The sequence below is a fragment of the Leuciscus leuciscus genome (genome assembly GCF_965113295.1).
Source record: "Leuciscus leuciscus genome assembly, chromosome: 22".
Taxonomy (NCBI): domain Eukaryota; kingdom Metazoa; phylum Chordata; class Actinopteri; order Cypriniformes; family Leuciscidae; genus Leuciscus; species Leuciscus leuciscus.
Genome location: NC_138746.1, coordinates 18,006,848 through 18,028,118, shown reverse-complemented (window position 1 = coordinate 18,028,118; position 21,271 = coordinate 18,006,848). Strand labels below are relative to the sequence as shown.

Below are 21,271 nucleotides of genomic sequence, written 5' to 3'. Positions count from 1 at the left end.
AAAGAACTCTCAGAATGAGGATGATGCGTGTTCATAAAGCCACAATGTAATCATCATTTCTTTGTCTTTGTTCTCATCCTGTCTCACTGCCCTTTTTCTCCTCAGCCTGTCTAAATCGCAGGGTAGCCTATGGCTCAATAATTGGGCTTTGTCCACCCCTCTAATAGACCTCGAGCACAGCAGGACTATGAAAACTTATTTCAATATGACAGTTCATACTGTATTGACAACACAGTCTGACCCAACCCGAATGTAACTCATTTACAAGCTGGTGATTTCTTATGAATTATTACAAGAAACGTAAGCTTGAAGATCGTAAGAAGAAGACTAAAGATATAACAGTTAGCTTCGAATTGCCATGAGAGTGTGTTGTCATAACCTGCTGATTCAACCTTTGTGCATCAAACTTTTGAAAAACACATTTGCATTCAATTTAATATTCGTATTTTATTCTGTATTCTGGTCAGTTACATTATGTCTGGTTTGTTGAGTCTGGCCTTAAAGTGCACTTAAAAAGTCTTACAGAGAAAGAAATGAGTAGACTACTTGAACATGATATGCACTCAAATGACGGCTCCAGTTACATCAGTAGCCTAATCTATTTTGCATGGAACCACCTCATGGGGCATCATGTTGAGATCACATGACCAGCCAAAAGTACCTCAAGTTAGCATCAGCTAGCTAGTTAGCGAGCCAGTTAGCATCAGCTAACAATATTTTTTAAAATAGGCTCTTATAATGATTTTCAGCATGGTTCATTAATATTCATATTTATATGTTGTTTTGGCTTGTCTTTATAATTTTAAGCTAGAACTACTTGTACTTTAATTTAGCTGTAAATGTTTAAAGCAAATTGCTTTGGCAGAGTTGGGTCATTTTACCCCACCCTTGTTAAAAATCTAATAACATGAAAACTCTGGACATTTTTCATACTTGGTTTATAATTTATGTCATTGTCACTGAACCCTATGATAACTAATCTAGACACATTTAACTTTTGTTTCACAGAAAAAAAATATTGCACAGTCCTTAAAGGGAGAGTTCAACCAAAAATGAAAATTCTGTCATCCTTAACTTGTTCAAAACCTGTATGAATAAATTTTTTTCTGTTGAACACAAATGAAGATATTAAAAAAATTATGTTGGAAACCAAACAGTTGATGGATCCCATTGACTTACATATTATTTTGTTTCCATACTATGGAGGTCAATGGGGTCCATCAACTGTTTGGCTATGATATTTTGATGTCTTCAAAATATCTGATTTTGTGTTCAGCAGAACAAATAAATTCATACAGGTTTGGAACAACTTGAGGGTGAGTAAAGGATGACAGAAAAAAAAAAATTCTCCCCTCTCTACCCTATTCATTTTGTCTTGATAAACTCCTGTTATATGACAGTTTTGCTTGCTGAATAAATTAATTTGCACTGCACATTTCTTCAAAGGCATCGGTAATAAAAGGTTGCTGCATAAAAGTCTTAACATGACCACCATATTGGCCAGTGCTAATGCATAAAGTGCAATAGGGATGTGCCAAGCCTAAATCCGAATTCGGAAAGGCATGGAAAATCAATCGCGCATTCTACGGAGCCCCTAAAAGGGGATTAGAAGTTAGACTTGCTGCGGTAGTCGGTTACATTACAGTACAGATTTCAATTATCACATGAAGAGAGTAAGGAGAGATGACTGACAGGAGGACGATGTCGGATTATTTGGTGCGCAACAGTGTCATTGACAAATGTCTTGTAGTAAAATGTGCGCTCCGTACCGCCACTCCCTATACACAGAGTAGGCCTATGCGTGATTGCAAATTGGAAAGTGAAAGCGATTTCAATACGCTGATTTCACGCAGCCGCCATTTTGAAATCGAAAGTGAGGCTCCGGTGGGAAGAACCCCGGAAGTAAAGATAAACAACAATGCCTTGGATTACCAACCTGAAGCTGCTGCCGCGATTTACACTATTGGATGTTAATATCCAATATAGGATATGTATATAGTTCATACCTGCTTCGTTTTTTACATTCTGAATTATATATAAAAAAAAATATTTTATTTATAAATGAATTTCACTGTATATAGTCTAAAGTATGAAAGAAATGTTTGTACATTTTTAGAATTGACACAACATCATTAAACACAACAATACTATCACATTCACGACTCTCCTGTGATTAAAGGCGACACTTCCGGTTTTCTTCCCACCGGAGCCTCGCTTTCGATTTCAAAATAACGGCTGCGTGAAATCAGCGTATAACCCGCATTTTGATAGCGGCTCCGTGTTGCCCGCAAATTATATACAATATAACTACCCAACTATATAATTGCGAGAGAACGCAAAACCATTGAAATATATATTTTTCCTCCCATTTCATATTTTTTTCCCATCATGTCCCTTTAGGGACTCCGTAATGCGTCATTTCCTTTCCGACCACAGTATTCGGCTTCGGGCACATCCATCTTAGAGATTTAATTGAGTGTATTAGAGTTCGCCATGATTAAATATGCCAAGAGAAATGGAAGAAAGGTTAATTCTGGCTATAGATTTGTTCAGGATGTCAACATTTATGTTTAGCTTAATGGTTGCGTTATTGGCCTAAACATGTTGTTTCAACCTATGTTGCTGTTTTGATGCTATGAATAACATTTAATCTAGAAAGTATTATTCTGCATTGTAAAGCTGGAGTTTTCTCTCTTTTTCTGTGAATTTCTGAGCTGCTAAAACTAAACCCTCACTGACTGTAACAAATAATGACAGTGAGTTTATTAAGATAAGGTGGTCTGGCGTAAACCTCAGACAATGATGTGGATTTAATACTGGACAACAATAAAACACAGAGCTACCATATCAACAAGGAAGTGTACATGATTGCAGGTACGGAGGCAGGCATCAAAGCACTCATAGTGGTACTTTAATAGTGCCTCATGCTGCAGTGTTAAATGTGCTTTTAGTGTTTCTCTGGATCAATGTGACAGATAAAGTAGTAACGTATCTATAGAAACCCTCTCAGAGCGAAGCCTGTCACGCACATAGCAGTAAAGTAGTGAAATACACTCTCACACATGCTTTCAAATTTTCATAGAAAGCCATCAAAGCTTTTCACTGCTTTTGTCTATGTTGCTAATTGTCAGTTTCTGCTTCTGCAGGTGCTCTTCGGTCCATTAAGTTAGATTGATAGAGTTAGATTGAGCCGCCATTATGGCTCAGAGTGCTATTATTAGCTATGGGGGTCCAGGGGTCAGAAAGTAAAAGTCCTACCATATGTTTATTCCACCCATGAACTCAGCCAGCTGATTTCACTAATTAGTTATATCTCCTGGCTGAAAAACTGTGCTAATTAGCTGTGATTGATAACCAGGTGATTGGAACAAAATACTGTGGAGGACTTTTACTTTCTGAACCTGGACTTTACACCTCTGGGGGAAACTGGGCATGCTCATACACACACATACGCCTATGCGTACACAGTTTCTCTCACATGCTCAAATATTCATGAGCTGGGGCCTGAAATCCCTCAGCTTCCCCCATGCACTGGATGGTTAGCTTTAACACACACACTCGCGCATACACAAACCCTTACCCAGCTGACAAAAATATGTTCAAAGAACATTTTGAGATTGTTCCTGTTAAGTTATGGAAACATTATGTCCTCAGAACGTTCAAAATGTCCATGTTTTTTCTCGTTTGAAAACAAAAATGAAAAAGTAATGTTTAAAAAACATTAGATGAACTAAAGTGTTTCATGAACGATGTACAAATAATGTTTTCATGCTAACGTTTTGAGAACTTCATTAAGACCAGATAACTATGAACAAACATTTGATTAACATTACTGGAAGAATGTTTGTTAATGACTTTAGGAGAACCTGGGAAAGAGAACCTGGGAAAATGCAGACAAAGTCTTTCCTCCTCTCATGGACGCAAGCCCAATTACGCATATTCTCTTGAAGGCATTCAAATGCACTCACACAAAGACTCTTTCTCTCTCTTTCCCTCATTCACACTCTGGCTATGGTGAGGTTCTTGTTTCTTCCCCCCCTCTCTCTCTCTCTCTCTCTCTCTCTCGCTCGCTCGCTCTCTCTCTCTCCCTTCCTGTCTTTCATGTTGGTTTGGGCTGTAGTTGGCTCTGTCTTTAGCATTCTCCCTTTTTAAACAAACAGAGGGAGGTCTATTTATAGGCTGAGTGAGAGCGAGACATAGCTCAGTCTTTTTACAGTAGCCAAGTCAGTGAGCTTACAGCTCTTTAAAAAAGCTGGAAAAAGATCTGTCCACATGGTGAGCAGCTCAACACAACACAAATCCCATAACTCTGATTGTACCATCAGTAACATCACTCACACATGTCAATATGTCCAGCGTAATCCACTTCTGATGGTCTCTCTCCCACTAGTTGTCTCTCTCTCTCTCTCTCTCTCTCTCTCTCTCTCTCTCTCTCTCTCTCTCTGTCTGCCTGTCTAATATGCTGAGGGAAAAGGCCTAAACGAGGAGGAATGCTGGAGTGTACTGTCTGTCTGCATTCACAGAGTCACTCGGGCATGAGAGAGAGACCGAGCGAGATCAACAAACAGTACAGGGTGAATGTGAAAAGAGCATTCCTTCTGTCACTTTCAGCCAAAGGCAGTCAGCATACAAGGACCACTCGAATAGAGCGCGACACCATTTCTCCATCAAGAAATTGATTGTATAAACCTTTCAAGACAGACCTACCTAGAATTTTGAGGTTGGTAAATGGTGGCACAAAAGTCAATGTGATTTCAGCTTCATTTTTTAATGGATTTAATTTTTTGTATTTGTATTTATTTATTTATTTATAAAGCACCTTCCAGGCTACACAGTTACTCCAAACTTGTACAGTGCAAATAAAAAGTAAATACAAAAAAAATGACAACAGAACAACATCCAATACAACACCCGTTAAAATAATAAAGTAAAATGTGAGAGAGAACAGGTGTGACTTTAGAGTAGATGGTACTTAAAGATATTTAAAGTTGGGGAAGATCTAACAACGAATTAATTGTCATGCCATGTTAATTGTTTATATAATAATTCTGTTGTTTACTCAGGTTCACGTCATTCTAAAATCTAAGCCTGTACTTTATTCAGTCCAGAAGATTACTTTCTGTATTGACAACTACACTGAGACATTTTCTTTTTTACAATATCTTCTATTCCAGAAGAAAGAAAGTCATACAGGTTTGGAATGACTTGAGGTTGAGTAAATGATGACATTTTTTTTATTTTTTTAGGTAAACTGTCCCTTTCATTGCTAGTAACTAAACTACCCATGATCCTCCACCAATCAGAGAAGTCGCTGTTACCATGGAAATGCGAGTCCTGCCAAAAAAGCTCAGCAGTGGCCTACTCCCAGCAAGCACTGCTAATGACATAATTGACCCTGCGTCCCAATGTGTGTAGTATCCATTCTAAATAGTATATGAGATTAGAATAAGTCCCAAAGCATAGTATGTTGAAAAGAGTATGCCAAAAGTCCCCGGATGGTCTACTATTTTTGAAGTGTGGATCCTTGCACACTAACGGCTAATATTGTCCACAACCCATTGCGCTTTGGAGGAGGATTCAGTTCAAAACTACAAACATGAATAAAAAGTGTTAAAGAACTATTAAAATGGTGAATGTGGGCGACTTACGGTTAAGTATAGAGATTTAGATAAAGGGGTGAGTGACTTACACTCAAACATTTAACCTGATAAAAAATATTTATTTCATGTTATCTGTGTTATATTTCATCTGCAACAACAATGTGAACTTTTATAAAGATCCGTTTGGCCACTAACTTTTAAATGCACCATTATGCAAAATATGAGGAGAGATCCCTGCATGAAAGACCCACGACTGGCAGATCATTGTGCAACTTATTTTCTCTCCAATACAGTAGGAAATTAAATTAAATGAAATTTGGAGGATCTTAATTGTGAGAAAATGATTGACAGGCTAGTTTACAGTGACAGGATGCATGTAAATATTTCCCATTAAAGACGCAATTTTATGAAATGATGGTTTGTCCCAAAGCTTTTCTACTTTTCTGCTACACACTTAAAAGTATGGATTTTTTTCACAAAAAGAGTATACATACTTTTAGGGTGTAGTATAATTAGGCAAATTAGGACGCAGCATGCATCACTGGCTGAATTCAGAATAGCATACTAAACTTACTATAAAGAGACATGGCCAAAAATAGTAAATTTAGTATGCTATACTGAATTCAGCCACACCCATAAAACAAATTTTGTCTTTGTCACTTCGAAAGATTGTGTGGTTGTTTTGGTCTGTTGCTTAGGGCAATCACTCTTGCATTCTGTTAAAAGAGAGAGCAGGTCCTCCATTTATCTCATTCTGTTTTTCTGCTGTCATGTGTTGGCAAGACACTCACATTGTCAATGTGTTTGATATTAACACATTTAACACACACACAAATGGAGAAGGCATTTCCATAAAGCGTTGTGGCAAGTTCAGTGTAAAAAAAAAACTATCAAAATTAGCGGATGAAGCAAGAGAAATATTGAAAATAAATCTGTTGAGATGTGTATTCTGACACATACTGTAAAATTTCTATTTAGCTTTAATTTATTTTTATTTCAGTTTTAGTAATTTTAGGACTCATTTTCATTGAGGTTTTTCATCTAATATAGGCTATAGACAGCAAGATATCTTGCTAGGTTTTGAAATTGCATTACCTTCTTCAAACTGTGTTCTGCCTTTGGTCCATGATGATGTTATTTCCTACTGTAATTTTAGCGCAGGGTGATGGGCATGTAATAGAAGTGTGTACTTGTTATTGTAGATTTAACAGTCACAGGGTTCATCGTCAGTTTTCATTAATCCTCTTAAGAGTCGGCTGATTTCACAGAGAGAGCAGATGTTTACAGCTGTGTCTCAGAGGGTTGTGTGGGGTTCACAGTTCTCAACCAGTCTGAATGTCACTACATGTTCAAAGTTCCTATCTGCTCTTTCTCTCAGTCCAGTGGGAATCTGATTTACAGGAAAAAGGATCGACTTTCATGTTGATTCTCTGCATAGATTCTTTTTCAACTCTCTCCTTTGCCTAATATCTTTGTGTAAGGCTGTGTCTTGGTCTATTGTCTTTTTCTTATTTTTTTTTCTATTTTTGAGTGCAGATGCACAAATATACTCTAAAACTCCATGAGTATCTACATATCTAAATGTAGTAAATCTGACCTCTAACCCCTGAACATGGCTGAGTCTACTGTGTCTGTACAGGCAAAACTGAGGGGCTTTATGTGCGTCTATGTGCTTTAAAGGGGTGCTTGATTGATTTCACTTTTCGAACATTAGTTAGTGTGTAATGTTGCTGTTTGAGCATAATCAACATCTGCAAAGTTTCAACGCTCAATTCAAAGCAAAGGAAGATATTTGCTTTTAAAGAAATCGTTTTTTAAGGACTACAACAAACGGCTGGTAGGGACTACACTACATTCCTTCCCGGTTAGTGACATCACTAACCCTAAAATTTACATAAACCCCGCCCCCGGGAACACGCAGTCCATATTGAGAAGATGAAGAGTTGTTGTAGTCGAGCACATTTTTGAGTCTGCTCAAGCTGTCGCATCCGTCTTTTCACATGCAGTACAGTACGAAACACAAATGCAGCATGTCACTCTGAAGGCATCTTACAACAGTTCCCACACGAGTGATTTTATAGATTATCATGACAGAATATGCTAATTAAAGACTTGAAGATAGTTAACTCCACATCAGCAACATAAATTCATCAACTAACCATTCAGAAAAGTACTGTTGTATTCTACATGTTGTCTCTTCTTGAGTCTCTCCATCATTGTCCGTAACGATTATCTTAAAACGTAACATATAATATTATCTTGAAACCACTTTTTTTTTCTGGCAAGTTGATTATGGGGCAGTCCTATGGGGCAGTCATGATAGTGGTTAGGGAGTTGAACTGGTAACCCAAAGGTTGCTGGTTCAATTCCAGAACCGGTGGGAAATGACTGAGGTGCCCTTGAGCAAGGCACCTAACCCCTAATCGCTCCCCGGGCGCCACACAAAGGCTGCCCGCTGCTCTGGGTGTGTGTATCCACGTTTGCAGTGTGTGTGTGTGTTAACTACTCACTACTCTGCTCCTAATGTGTGTGCATTAACTTGGATGGGTTAAATGCAGAGGTCAAATTCCAAGTATCGTCACGTGTCACTTTCCCTTTTTTTTATATATATATATTTTTTTTTTATATATGTTGATTATCATTTACTGCTGTATTTTGAAAGGAACTAAAGTATGGTCATTGGTCATATAATTTTTTCCCTGGAAAATATTTTGGGTCTGAATATGTGTTTTCTACAACACAAATCTGTTCTGAATTTGTATCTTTGAATGCATATTATCATACGAACAGACATCCTACAGTTGCACTGATTTAAGTCTCCAAACACTTAGGCCCGGTTTCACAGACAGAGCTTAGATTAAGCTAGGCTTAGTTCAATTAGGACGTTTAAGTCGCTTTTTTAAACGTGCCTTAGAAAAAAAAAAACATAACTGTTGTGCATCTTGAGACAAAACAATGGCACTGTCTGTGACTAGGCTTAAGCCTTGTCTGTTAAACCGGGCATTAGTATATTAATATAGTGTTTTGTGTGCATCAGCAGAAAAACGCACTCATTCTTGAACCAATAATGGAAACAAACATAATTGAAAAATTATTTCAATCCAGACAGATATGGATTTCCATTACTAATAACATTTGTTTTCTCTCTCTTTCTCTAGATGACTCTCTGTCTGATATGTTTATGAAGTCATCACCAGGAGAGGGTGATCTGTACACCTCTCTTCTGTCCTCAAAGTCCCCCTCCAATCCTTTTAATGATGGTGCCTCTCTCTTCTCCTCTGAGGGCAACCGTTCTCCACCTGCTCCCACTGGAACCGACTCTGGAATCGGCATGACCCCAGGTGACCCCTCAGACCATCAGACAACCCTGCAGGGCTCGCACAAGACTGACCATTACAGCTACATGGACATGGGGGATGATCTCTGTGATTTTGGTAGTGTGGGCAATGCCAAAAACAAGCAGCAGCCTCCAATGTCTGGCTATGGAGATGACGAAGATGATGATGACGAAGACGAAGATGACATCCAGGACTTCAAGTCTAAGATTCATGAAAAGGAAAGTAAGGAATCCAGCCATGACGCCTTCGATCTGGGTCACTATTTGGAGAAGAGCCCTCTTGGATCTGAAGAAACAAAGGTGAAGAACAGTCAGGGATCGGCCGGCGGGCAGCATGCATTTCCATACGTGGAGGATCCTTCGGACGAAGAGATGGCAGATTTCCGATCGTACCGTAGGATGGAAACGCCACAGAGTGCCAGTCCTGTAAAGATCACTGTGACAACAGAATCCCACTCTGCTACGCCCCAGCCAGTGAGAGTGTCTCCACAAGGGGGCATGTTCGAGAGAGAGAGCGTGCTCAGTTTTGGTCAGCAGGGTCTTCCCACCGTAACACTGTCAGAACCAGAGGACGACAGCGCAGCCTCGTCAGCTAACCACTCCCCTAACCACTCCCCTACAGGTAGATCCCTCCCACTTGTGATTGAGAATTGAATTGAATTGAATTGAATTGAATTGAATTGAGAATGCTCTTTGTATTAAATCCATTTTTGTATTTGAAGTGAATTTAAATAGGGGTAGCAAACCGGATGTAGACATGATGCAGAATTAACTGAATTCATGTAACCAATTTTTAACTAGAAAAGCAAAGTTAAGTCAAGCCTAGTTATTAGGTCATTTGAATTTGAAGGTAGTTATGGGCAATATATATACGAAAAAAGTTGAATAAGAGATGTTCAACCAACTGAATAGGAGGTGCAACCAAAAATCAAAAGTTCATCCCAATTGAAGAAAAGGTGCAACACTCAATGTGAACTTTAGTAGTTTAAAGGGAAGGTAGGCAATTTCGGAGAGGCTAGCAATAGCAAGATAGCTTTGAAAGCATTAGATCCCACTCTCCCATCAGGGTGTCTGTAAAGCCACGCCTCCTCCAAACACATGAATGCGCAGGTCATGCACGGCCAGAGAAGATTCTGCAAAGCGCCACGAGAGACTGTGTTAAATGACCTCATGTCTCAAAACATATACCATTACAATAAATTTTTTTTTATTCGCTTTGGTACTATTTTCACAGGTAAGGTGTATATTTTCAAAACTCTTAGTACAAAAATCCAAACTGATCACGCTTGTAACACAGCTAGTCTTTCTTTCACAATGTTTGTAATGGTGTCTATTCAATGTGTTATCAAAAGGCGTGATGAAGTATGACACTGCCATAATGTTTTGTGCTAGAACAAAGTTTTCTGGCAATATGTTCTCACTGTATACCATATGACTGAATCTATACTGTAGTTGACCTTAACAGATGAAGGGTGAGTTACAGTACTGTGGCAGTCTCTACCATGGTAATCTGGCATATATATTATGTAAAACGCTGTATTTGATGCCATCTGTCTCCCTTGATGCATCTCTGATCAATCTGATGTTACATGCACAGTCATTGACTGTTTCCTCTCCCTTGTACTCTATCCTGCTCTATGTTCACAAATGGCAAATTTCTTTAACTCTCTCTCTCTGTCTCTCTCTCTCTCTCTCTCTCTCTCACACACACACACACTCAAACACACATTAATGTGCACACACTTTGAACATAGTGGTGGTCACTTATGTAAAAGGAATTCATTACATTTGGTTATAGAAATCACATTACATATACAGTTATATAGAAACTGTCTATAGAATCAATATCTATAGCAATCTATAGGTGTTCAAAATTATGATTAATCATTAAGTTCAGTTGGGTTAGCCTAAATAATAGACAAACATATTAAACTGAACGAGAAGAGATGCAAATCAAAAGTTTGACAGTAAGAGCGTTATGAAAAATAGTTACTGTGAATTAAACATTTATATATATATATGAAACACTTTTTTTGTGTGTGAAAATTATACTTTGTGATTTTGTGTATTGTACTAACACAATTGAAAAGTGCTAAAATGTTTGAAAAAAGTGCACTTTTGATGATCTGTTGTGATATTAACACTAAGCGTTTTGAGAATGTACAACTTACTTGTGAGAATAGTACCAAAGCGAATAAAAAAAACTGTAATACTGAATGTAAACAATTTGGACTTGTACCACCTGACTGCTGCAGACTCATTTTGGCGTTGATAGTGTTGCCAGAGAAATTCCTAAATCCGAGTCTGAGGACATGACTGCTCCGGGTAGAACTTAGAGTAATTACGGTTACGACATGGCGTGAACGCAGCACAAGCTCGTTGTTTTGATTCAGGAGGAATTGTAAAAGGCAGCCTCTGTTTGTTTGCGGCGTTCGATGACTGTCTGTCTACAACTCTGCATAGCCTTTCAGAACGCACCGTTGACGTCAGATGTCTGCATGAGTAGGGTGCGCGGAGGTATGGAAATAAGTCTGGTAAATGCATAAATGTAAATACATATGTTGACAGGAAGGTAGGACTGAATGCAATGATTGGACAAAAAAATTTTGGTCCTGAGACTTCCACAGAAGATATATGTACATGTTTTAAAATGTAGACCACTTCTATTATTGATTGCTATCAGGAAGTGAAGAAGGTTTCATCCAGAATAACAAAAAGTGTTTATGAAAAATTGCCAACTCTGTCAAGGCCTTCAACAGACATAGTAATGGAGAGTATGGCCCTGTCCCAATTGGCACACTTCATATGCACTTTCGGTCTTGTGGACTGCCGCTTGCGCGTGTCCGTTAAGTCCCTGAGACTGTATGGGTGTCCCATTTGTAATTTTAGGTCTCAGAAGGGTGCTCGCGAGTCGATTTGCGGTCGATTTGCACCCTCGATGCGCACTTTTGCCGAGTCCGCACTGATGCGAGCTCCGCAGCAGACTTTTTCCCGACAGTCAAAGTAACGAAACAAAACGTAACGAAAGTGCGGACTCAGAGAAAGACCGTAAGTGCTTAGGGTGCCATTTGGGACAGGGCCTATGATAGATAGATAGATAGATAGATAGATACATAGATAGATAGATACATAGATAGATAGATAGATACATAGATACATAGATACATAGATTAGATACATAGATATAGTGTGAAATACAATCAATTCACATACATTTAATCTTCAAATTCAGAGTCATGAGTTATAAGTGAGACATTTCTTCAATTGTGATTTCTATATTTTGCATAATTATTTATACAAATATATATTGTATTTATTTAGTTAGTTGACAAAACTGTTTTTATTTATCATAATTGCAACAAATTACTTTATCTCAATAATATTTTTGTACTCTGAGGCATAAATGGGTATTAGAGGCAGAAAAAACACTGGAGTGTTATGGTCTTGCCTCTAATTCATTTTTTAGTGCATATTTTTAAATGATAATACATTTTATATTTGTTCCGTCATATTTTTTGTCTTTCTTAAATTCTTACATTTTGTTACTTTCCTCAATCCTCTTTTTCAGGTCGCGAGTCTCCATCTGATGTGCTGTTCCAGCCTGCAGGAATGAAGTCTATGAGCTCCACCCAAGATTCCAGCAGCATCAGCTCTCATCCCAATCTTCCTGCAGCCCAGGACATCAAGAGTTCAGCCAAACCCTCATCCCCGTGGGATCAAGACCTTCACGGCAGTGAAGACGAGTCTGGAGATTCAGAAATTGAGCAAGTGGCTGAAGATTCTGATTCGCCGATACACGACTTGACATCAAAGACCCCGCCCACAAAAGACGGATTCAGTCCAGCAAGCAACCCATTTGAGCAGACCAGCTACACATCTGCCACTGACAAAGCTAGTAACCCATTTGACAAGCCACAAACCAACAAGGTCAGTGTTAGTAACCCATTTGAGCTATCTGGGGGAACCAAGGTGGGCTTTGGTCAATCCAGCAACCCTCCACTTTATAGTCTGTTACGAGAGGAAAGGGAGGCGGAGCTCGACAGTGACCTGCTAATCGAATCAGCTTCTGAAGAAAGTCCCAAGAGGGAGCAGGAATACTCTGCCCCAAAACCTCCTGAAACATCATCTCCCCTGACCACAGGCGTCACGTCCTCGAAGCCCATCACAACCTCCTCCCCTTCAGTCTCTCCCTTCACCGACCCCCCAGCCAACACCCTGAGAGAATCGGAGAAAGAAAAAGAGAAGGAAAAGGAAAAGGAGAAAGCAGTGCCCGTTGAGAAGCCCAAGCCGCAACCAGAGGACAGCTGGTCCACCAAACCCAGGCCTGCAGTAATGGGAACGTCTACAGTGACTCCGGAGCAGAACTCCGGTCAGGAGAAGGAGAATAAAAGCAAAAGCAGTATTGCGAGTTCTACCACAGAGAAAGATGCTGATCTGTCCTTGTTACTCCATAGCTTCAGCAGACAGAAAGGTAAGATGCTCTGCGCTTATTCTTCCTCCAAGCAGTGTTGTTTTATTATCTTTTAAATAATATAATGATATTAAATTGGTAATGATAAGGCATTTTTAAATACAAATAATGCATGCATAATTAATAGAGTTTAATGTGCAAAATGTTTGTGGACACTAATTTTTTTCACTTAGTAGGTACAGGTATGACACAAAATTAATTTCAGATCCTAACATTGCTTTATAACCAAGGGTGCTTTTAGAACAATTAATTAAACTGCTAAAAACAACACACGAAAAAAACACTACACAAAAGAATCCAAAATGTAAACCGAAATCAAGAGTTGACATATCAACCATTTTCTGTTAATAAGCACGTTTTTAAACAATCATAATTACAGCATAAATGCCAGAGAAAATATCTTTGCCAATATGGGGGTCCTTCGAATATTGTGTTGTGACAATAGGAGGCCTTGGAGTCAAAAAGGTTGAGATCCATTACTCTGTAGGATTGAAGGTTTGGAAGCCAGCTAACATAAGCGCTGTGACACAGAGAACATCCACTGATGCCTGACAGCTGTGATGAGAGGTGGTGAGTGTCATGAACTGATGAAGTGATGATGTAGGAGTACCAGCTCATCTCCTGTTTATCACCAAATGCCATCTCTAAACACATTCATTACAAAAAACTATATTTGAATAGATCCTATGATGCAGTATATCACCATAACAGCTTACACGATAGGTAGTTTACTCAATTAAGGTATTTAATAGCATAAGCTAATTCGCATAATCTTTTTCATTATCGAAAACAGTCATGCCAGACAAAAGAGTTGTGAATGTGAGTTCACAGTCTTCATGAATGCAATGCAATCAAATAAACATGAACTGCTAAATAATGTAGTCTGATTGACAAAGGACTCTTATAAGCCGACTCTTTTTAGTGAATCAAACACATACAGTAGGACGTGGCCATCCGGCCAATGTATTGCCCATTCCCTAAAATGATTGACTCTTATGTGCTTGTTCTTTCAAAGAATAGTTCAAAAAGGTGAGTTATAGTCTAAATTAATCTGAAATGCTGTATTGTACTTATATTTACAGCATTAATGACATTTTCTGTAATATATGTAACCAAAATTAACCTTAATTTTTATTGTATCGAACCCAAAATATTCATTTAAATCATGGGTTCCTGTATTCCCTGTGCAATTCATCTCACTGATCTCATTCTTTATCACCAACTCTTTGAATGTGTAGCAATACCAGTTGATAATTCGACAGTGCTCAGAGGATGCAGTGTTGAGGAGATTATTGTCACATCTGGTGTTTTCCATAAAAGAGTAAATAGAAAAGCCTGCTTATGTTGCACGGACTAATTTGATTTCAAAAACACAAAAATGCAGTCTTTTTATAAGGCATTAAGGAACATCACACATTTGTGTAACAGCCTGTCTACTAAGATGCCTTAATCTATTTTTTCTATTATTTTGAAAGCAGCATAGGTTAACAATTCGATGCATATAAACTAGAATAAATAAATTCCCATTTTCCATCCATAAATATCCATTGTAGCCTTTAAATGCTTGTTTATAACTAAAGCTCGCTTGCATTTATTTATTGTTTATGTCTAGATCATTAGATATGACAGCGTGGTCCTTTGAAAGCGATATGAAACCAGTTTCAATGTGAACAAGTGCCTTGTTTGTGAAGTCATTGACTGACCAGGCACAGCCACAGACTGGGTCGATTGAGTCTGAATTAGGGGATAATCTCCCTCTAGTGGTGGGTTTAAACAACTGCACTGTGGCTTATTTACATAACTTCTCAATAACAAAGAGCCAGCAGAAAAGCTCTAGTGTACCCTGACCCAAAAAGATATCACAGCTCCTGTGGTGTGGTATTGATCATTCATAACTATCATCAATTCTTGTCATATTGTTAAGACTAATGAATAAAATTGCAAGCCTTCATTTGGATATTTATGACAGGAGTGATATTCTGTTAGGTTTATGAACTTGTTGACTCCAGATTCAAGAAAACACATCTCTAAACATGCTCATCTCTGGAGTCAGTCCACCTTTCAGTGTTTGCGTGAACCTGAGAGCCATGCAATCGTGACGGTGGTGGGAGGAATGAACATTAGAACAAATTAATGTGTTTTGGATTAAAGTTGTTCTCTCGAGAAAAGCAGACTTTCTAGCTTGTTGTATTTTATATAGTATTTTTATATAACTCTCTTGTAAAATGGGGGCAGTGCATGCACATATGATGATACAAGCATGTTTTTCTTCATCATTTTGACAGAAGAAACAGCAGTTGATTGACTGTTTATATGAATTAATTTGCTACGTTGTTTCATTTATTCCTTATATTAATTAAAGGTATCATATATTAGGTTGTATAACATACTTGTGTATATCTGATGTTGTGAATTGCGTTTACACAAACACACACACACACACACACACACACACACACACACACACACACACACACACACACACACACACACACACACACACACACACACACACACACGTTCCATTAATTGTCTGGTGAGTGAAACTGAAGGTTCTGGAATGTTGGAAAAAGAGGTCAACGCCTTTTCTGCAGCTCTCCCGTAGATCCCCTGCAGAGGGCGGTAGAGACCAGTTTTATGTAACAAAGCTTTAGGTTTTTTAATTGAAATACTTGATTTGAACATTACCAACAGATCTCTCTATAGTGGTGAAGTATATCGTCATGTGAAAAAGCGGGGTGTTTTTAATGTGGTGATATTAAACCATTAAAACAACTATTACACTGCAATTCTGACTGAGACGATCTGGACCAGCAGATCAGCCTGTTGCCATAGTAACACGGGAGGCAGGGAGCCTTAAGCTGTTACCCTGGTGAGCGCTTTGTGGGAAGATGCTATGGGAAACAGAAGACGATGATGAAAATGAATAAAACTGAAATCGTCGAATACCAGACCTTCTGGAAACATTCACTTTTTGTTTCTCTGTTGTAATGAATATGTAGCTCTATTATTATTTGTAACTCAGTCTGTAAGGACTTATATTTTCACACTTAGCCTGCAATGTTCTAAGTATGGAAGCTTGTTTCTGCAAAGGAATTGTGAGTTTTAAAGTCAGAATTGCGGGATATAAAATAAACTCGCTATTACCTTTTATATATATATATATATTTTTTATTCAGTGCCGGAAACAAAGCTTTCAGACCTTATTCACAACAGCGCCATCTTTGATTTTTAACTGGAATGAAAGCGAGGCTGTGAGGGATAAGACTTACCGTGTTCTCAATGGCATCTGCTTTAAAAAGCTGTATAAAGCTCCCAGATCACCTACGTTTCCTGGAACTTTCACTTAAGTTATTTGTCTACTGAAATTTCTACATGGATCTAACTACGGTTGCAGACGCACAGTCAACTTGCTCTCGAGTGTTCATGGGCCTGCTTTCAGTGCTTTGACCGTTCCAATATGGCGGACGGCTTACTGATAGCGACCCATAGAAAAAGCCACTACGTATATATCATATATATGTATGTGTCTATCCCGGTAAAATTCTAAAATGGCGCTGCTGTGAATAAGGTCTATGAGCTGTGGAAAATCATATTAAGTGATCTAGGAGCTTTTTACAGCGGATGCCATTGAAAACATGGCAAGTCTATCCCTCACAGCCTCGCTTTCATACATGTCATGACGCTGCTCTGAAAAAAATGGTCTATAGGTTAAGTCTTAATGCAATAAAATAATAACTGTTTGCGGATACCAAGAAATAAATAACCCATCAGACTCCACCCATTTTTAGCCGACAACAATGCCACTGAGGTCACATGACCATATGTTTATGGATGAGCTTTGTTGGGTAGGGTGGGGCGTCTTTGATCTGAATCCCCCCCATCTCGCCCCGGGCGCTGCATATGGTACGATCCGCTCTCTGCGGTGGAGGAGGCTGCAGTGTTTACCGTTTCATCCAGCAGAGCGCCACCTCTCCTTCTCTTTCTCTTTCTCTGCCTGTATCCTTACTGAGTAGCTGTAGCGTCCCTCTCCCCTGCTCTCTTCTCTCTTTTCTGGTCGTTCATGCCGTTCGGACGTGTGAGATAGTGGGTCTCGGGAATACACAAGATCAGCGAGAGGGAAAAAAGAAAGACGACAGCAGCGAGAGAAGCGACAGAGGAGGGGAAGACATGGATAAAGGGAAGTGCACCTGGAGCAGCTGGAGAGGACAGGGTACAGATTTCGCGTTTGTCTGTGTAAAACTGTATTTTATGGTGTTTATCTTACAACACCATACACCATGTTTGATTTGCGTATGTTATGCCATGAATTTGTGTGTGTTTTAGTTTTTGCGTTTTACATGAAGCTTCAGCTTCCTCTCAGTCTTTGCGCTGGTGGGACAAAGAGAGGAGAGGCATCTGTTTTGGGATGAGGGCTGGCAGGTGGTCTGTCTGCTTCATAGTAATGCTGATATGGAAACCCTGCTGTGTCGTTAGATTAGGCTCCGGGTGCCATGGTACAGAGTTCAGGCTGTTTTTATATTCAATCGCGGTTTCAGCAACGCTAGATGAGGCTGTCGCTATAGCAACCAGGTCACACCCATCCTGATTACGTCATTGTCTTCAACAGGCATCCATGATACCTTGAGAAGGAAAAAAAAATACCTAGAGAAGGAAGACATTGAACATATTGTTGATACATTTTGTGTATTGTATTCAATTATATTATAGACATGGCATCTCTATTTTTTGCATTTATACAAAAAATACCTAGAGAATGAAAGAGGGAGAAGGATGGAAGAGTAGGGGATTGCAAAAAAAGAGAAAAAAACAGAAAACGCTCTCTGGGCTGTTCCAGTAGAATGGCAGGCACATTTTAAATGTCCATTCAGATAAAGGTAGTGCGGACATGGCATTTACAGATACTGCATTGTGTGAATGTTTTTGTTGTTGTGTGAATTGTGTTTAAAGCTGAAATTGTTGTCTGTAACTAGATGAAAAATTCAGCGTTATAGTTGGCCTGACAACATTCTCAGTATTAGGCGTTCTGAATGGTTTCTGCTATGGCGTCTCTAGTTGTTTGATAGGGCGTTGTAGTCATATATATATATATATATATATATATATATATATATATATATATATATATATATATATATAATGTATATATATATGCATAGATGCCTCATTAGTGGCTGTTAACATGGGTCACAATTAGTCTTGTGTAGTCAGACCTTCAGACTGAGGGCAGAAGGTCTGGAGTCCATAGCAGCTTTCATTGTCCAAGGACCGCCCAGATGCCATCTGACTGACATGCATAGCAACCAATCACAGTTCATTTTGTTCCGTGTCATGTTTAGGGGTGTGAAAATGTAACGTCAATGTCCAGACCGATGTGTAAAACTATTGGACGTATTTTAAAGAGTTGATGCCGCAAACTTTACATACTTAACATACTTTTGAAAATCTAGCATTTAGTTGATCCTGATAAGCGCTCATTGCCACAGTTGTAAACACAAATGCTTGCTTCTTCCATAAGGGGGTTTGGCTTCACGACAGCCTTGTTTCCAGGCGGACCGTTAAAGAACGTGACACACGCGTCTCCCGGAAATCCTGTAGAATTCAACCAATCAGATGACAACTTCGAAAATCCTAAAGTGTTTCTAATTTTGTGTGCCATATATATTAGATGTTCAGCCAGTGGTTCGTGGGCGTGATGTCTGAGGCTGAGACTAGGTCACAATACGTAAGCCGTCCGCCATATTGGAACGGTCAAACATTCGAGAGCAAGTTGACTGAGCGCCTGCGACCGTAGTTAGATGCATCTGTGAATATCTACAGTATATTTGCAATAGTCTTCAGCAGATGATTTAGCAAAACTAACACAATACAACAAGATAAAGGCTTCAGCTAACACAACATTAAAAAGTACCATAGTTAAAACCTGTAATATTGATTTAATGCATTTAAAAACACAAACCAACACACTCTCACCTGTGAAAGGTTATTCTATTTCTTCGGGAAATTCAATGTTGTCGCATCATTTATTTTTACTGTGAGTGACGACATGCTGACTGTTCCAAGATGCAGAGGGTCGAATGTGGCATCTACGCATACATATCTATGGTTGTAGTTAGATGCTAAGTGGTTGGTCACTGGCAAAAGTAAAGAGTCCATCCTTGTGGTCCCTAGACATATGCTGGGCCCTTACAACTACAATACATAGTTAATAGGTCATTAATCTGTTTCTACCTTTATGTACGGAAACAATTTAGAAATTCTACTGGTAATTTAACAACAAAAACATGAGTCGTGCCCCAAATGACATACTATACACTATGAACTTATACTATGCACCATTTATTCAATTGTCTCATGTATAAATTTAATGAGGAAATGTGTGAGGGGATGCGTGAAGTGTCCAACATTCCACACATTTTGGGATGCACTTATTTTCTCTTTACTCTTAATCACATTTTCTCTATATTTACATCTATTTGTATGACATCACTATTTTCCCTGCAGGAGCACATGACATCACTATGAAATCATTTCTTGTTTTTGATGATTCATATTGAACTCAGACCCCTCTAAATACATTCTCATGCACACAAAGAGATAACATTCAGTGCTGTATTTTTAAAACCACTCACAGACCTGAAGCCGATGCTTCCGTTTTATTTGAACTCATTTACATACATCCGTCTGTAGTTAGAAACTTAATTAAATCAAAGCAAGTAAATAATTAATAGCTTATTAATGGATTTCTTCTGATTACACATTTACACCTAACAAAACCACTGCTGAAGTTCAGTTTCGTTTAGTAGACGTTTAAATGGAAATGTGTATTTGTTACAGTATCTTTATTTAGTTGTGTTTATCTGTACATATAGCGGCATCTCTGAAAATCCAGTACAATAATAATAATGGGATATTGGTCAAGAGTAGTAAGGAATCAGATAAATATCTCTGTTTTTCTTTCTCAAATAAGCTTGACCCATCCCTTCCCTCTCGCACGATATGTGTAACAAATAAATGAAACATTAGGAACATAATATTCCCTCTAGATTTCAATTATTGTTGTATCGTTTGGTGGGGCTGCACATCCTGTCCACTTGGATTCCGTTCCCCGTTTAGCTCTGGAATTGCATGATTGTGTGTGTGCAACTCTCTTGATTCTAACATATTACACATCTTGGCTTGCAGAAAATTGGATAATTTTTGCTGTTCTTTTATTCAGATGAGGAGCCCAATATACTGTATGAGTACCAGGATTGTGATCGCAGTAAATCTGCCGCCTGGGTCACCTATTTTTGAGATTTATGTGTCAGCAGCCCAGATCATTAACCAATAAGCTACCACCAACCCTAATTAAAACTTAAACTGGCACAAAAATGTGACAAAAACAGCACCGTTGGGGTGGATTCAGTGAAGACTGAGCCTCTGCTACTTTTTTTAAAGGGACTGTTCAACTAAAAATGTTATCATCATCATTTACTCACCCTCATGTCATTCCAAACCTGCATGACTTTCTTCTTTGGTGGATAAATTGAGGTATTGTGAAAAATGTCTCTGTGTTTTTTTGTACAGTGGAAGAAAACAGTAATCAAAGCAGTTTGATTACCAGCATTCTTCAAAATATATTATTTTGTGTTCTGCAGAAAAAAGAAAGTCATATAGGCGACAGCATAAGGCAATGATGACATCATTTTCAATATTTAACTTTTGTGGCAGGGTGAACAAAGACAAACACACTGGGTGTGGCCTCAGGCCAAATTAAATATACATACAATATTAAAAAGGTAGAGAATAAAGTGTCTAATGGGAATATTGTGTGGTAACTCGCCATGCTTGGGCATTGTGAAGGTCAGAAGTGCAGAGAAG

General features: G+C 38.6%; 1 protein-coding gene across 2 annotated transcripts in view; it reads left to right on the top strand.

The window, feature by feature from the left end:
* The window catches only part of rtn1a (reticulon 1a), a 31,325-nt gene that overhangs the window by 850 nt on the left and 9,204 nt on the right, over window positions 1-21,271 (top strand). Inside the window, exons 2-3 of one of the 2 annotated variants that reach the window (XM_082153075.1) lie at window positions 8,759-9,559; window positions 12,506-13,408. In XM_082153075.1, coding sequence (XP_082009201.1) covers window positions 8,759-9,559; window positions 12,506-13,408 — 1,704 coding nt within the window. Of the gene's footprint in view, window positions 1-8,758; window positions 9,560-12,505; window positions 13,409-17,309; window positions 17,622-21,271 lie in introns of those variants that run through there. The other variant, XM_082153076.1, reaches the window with a different exon arrangement.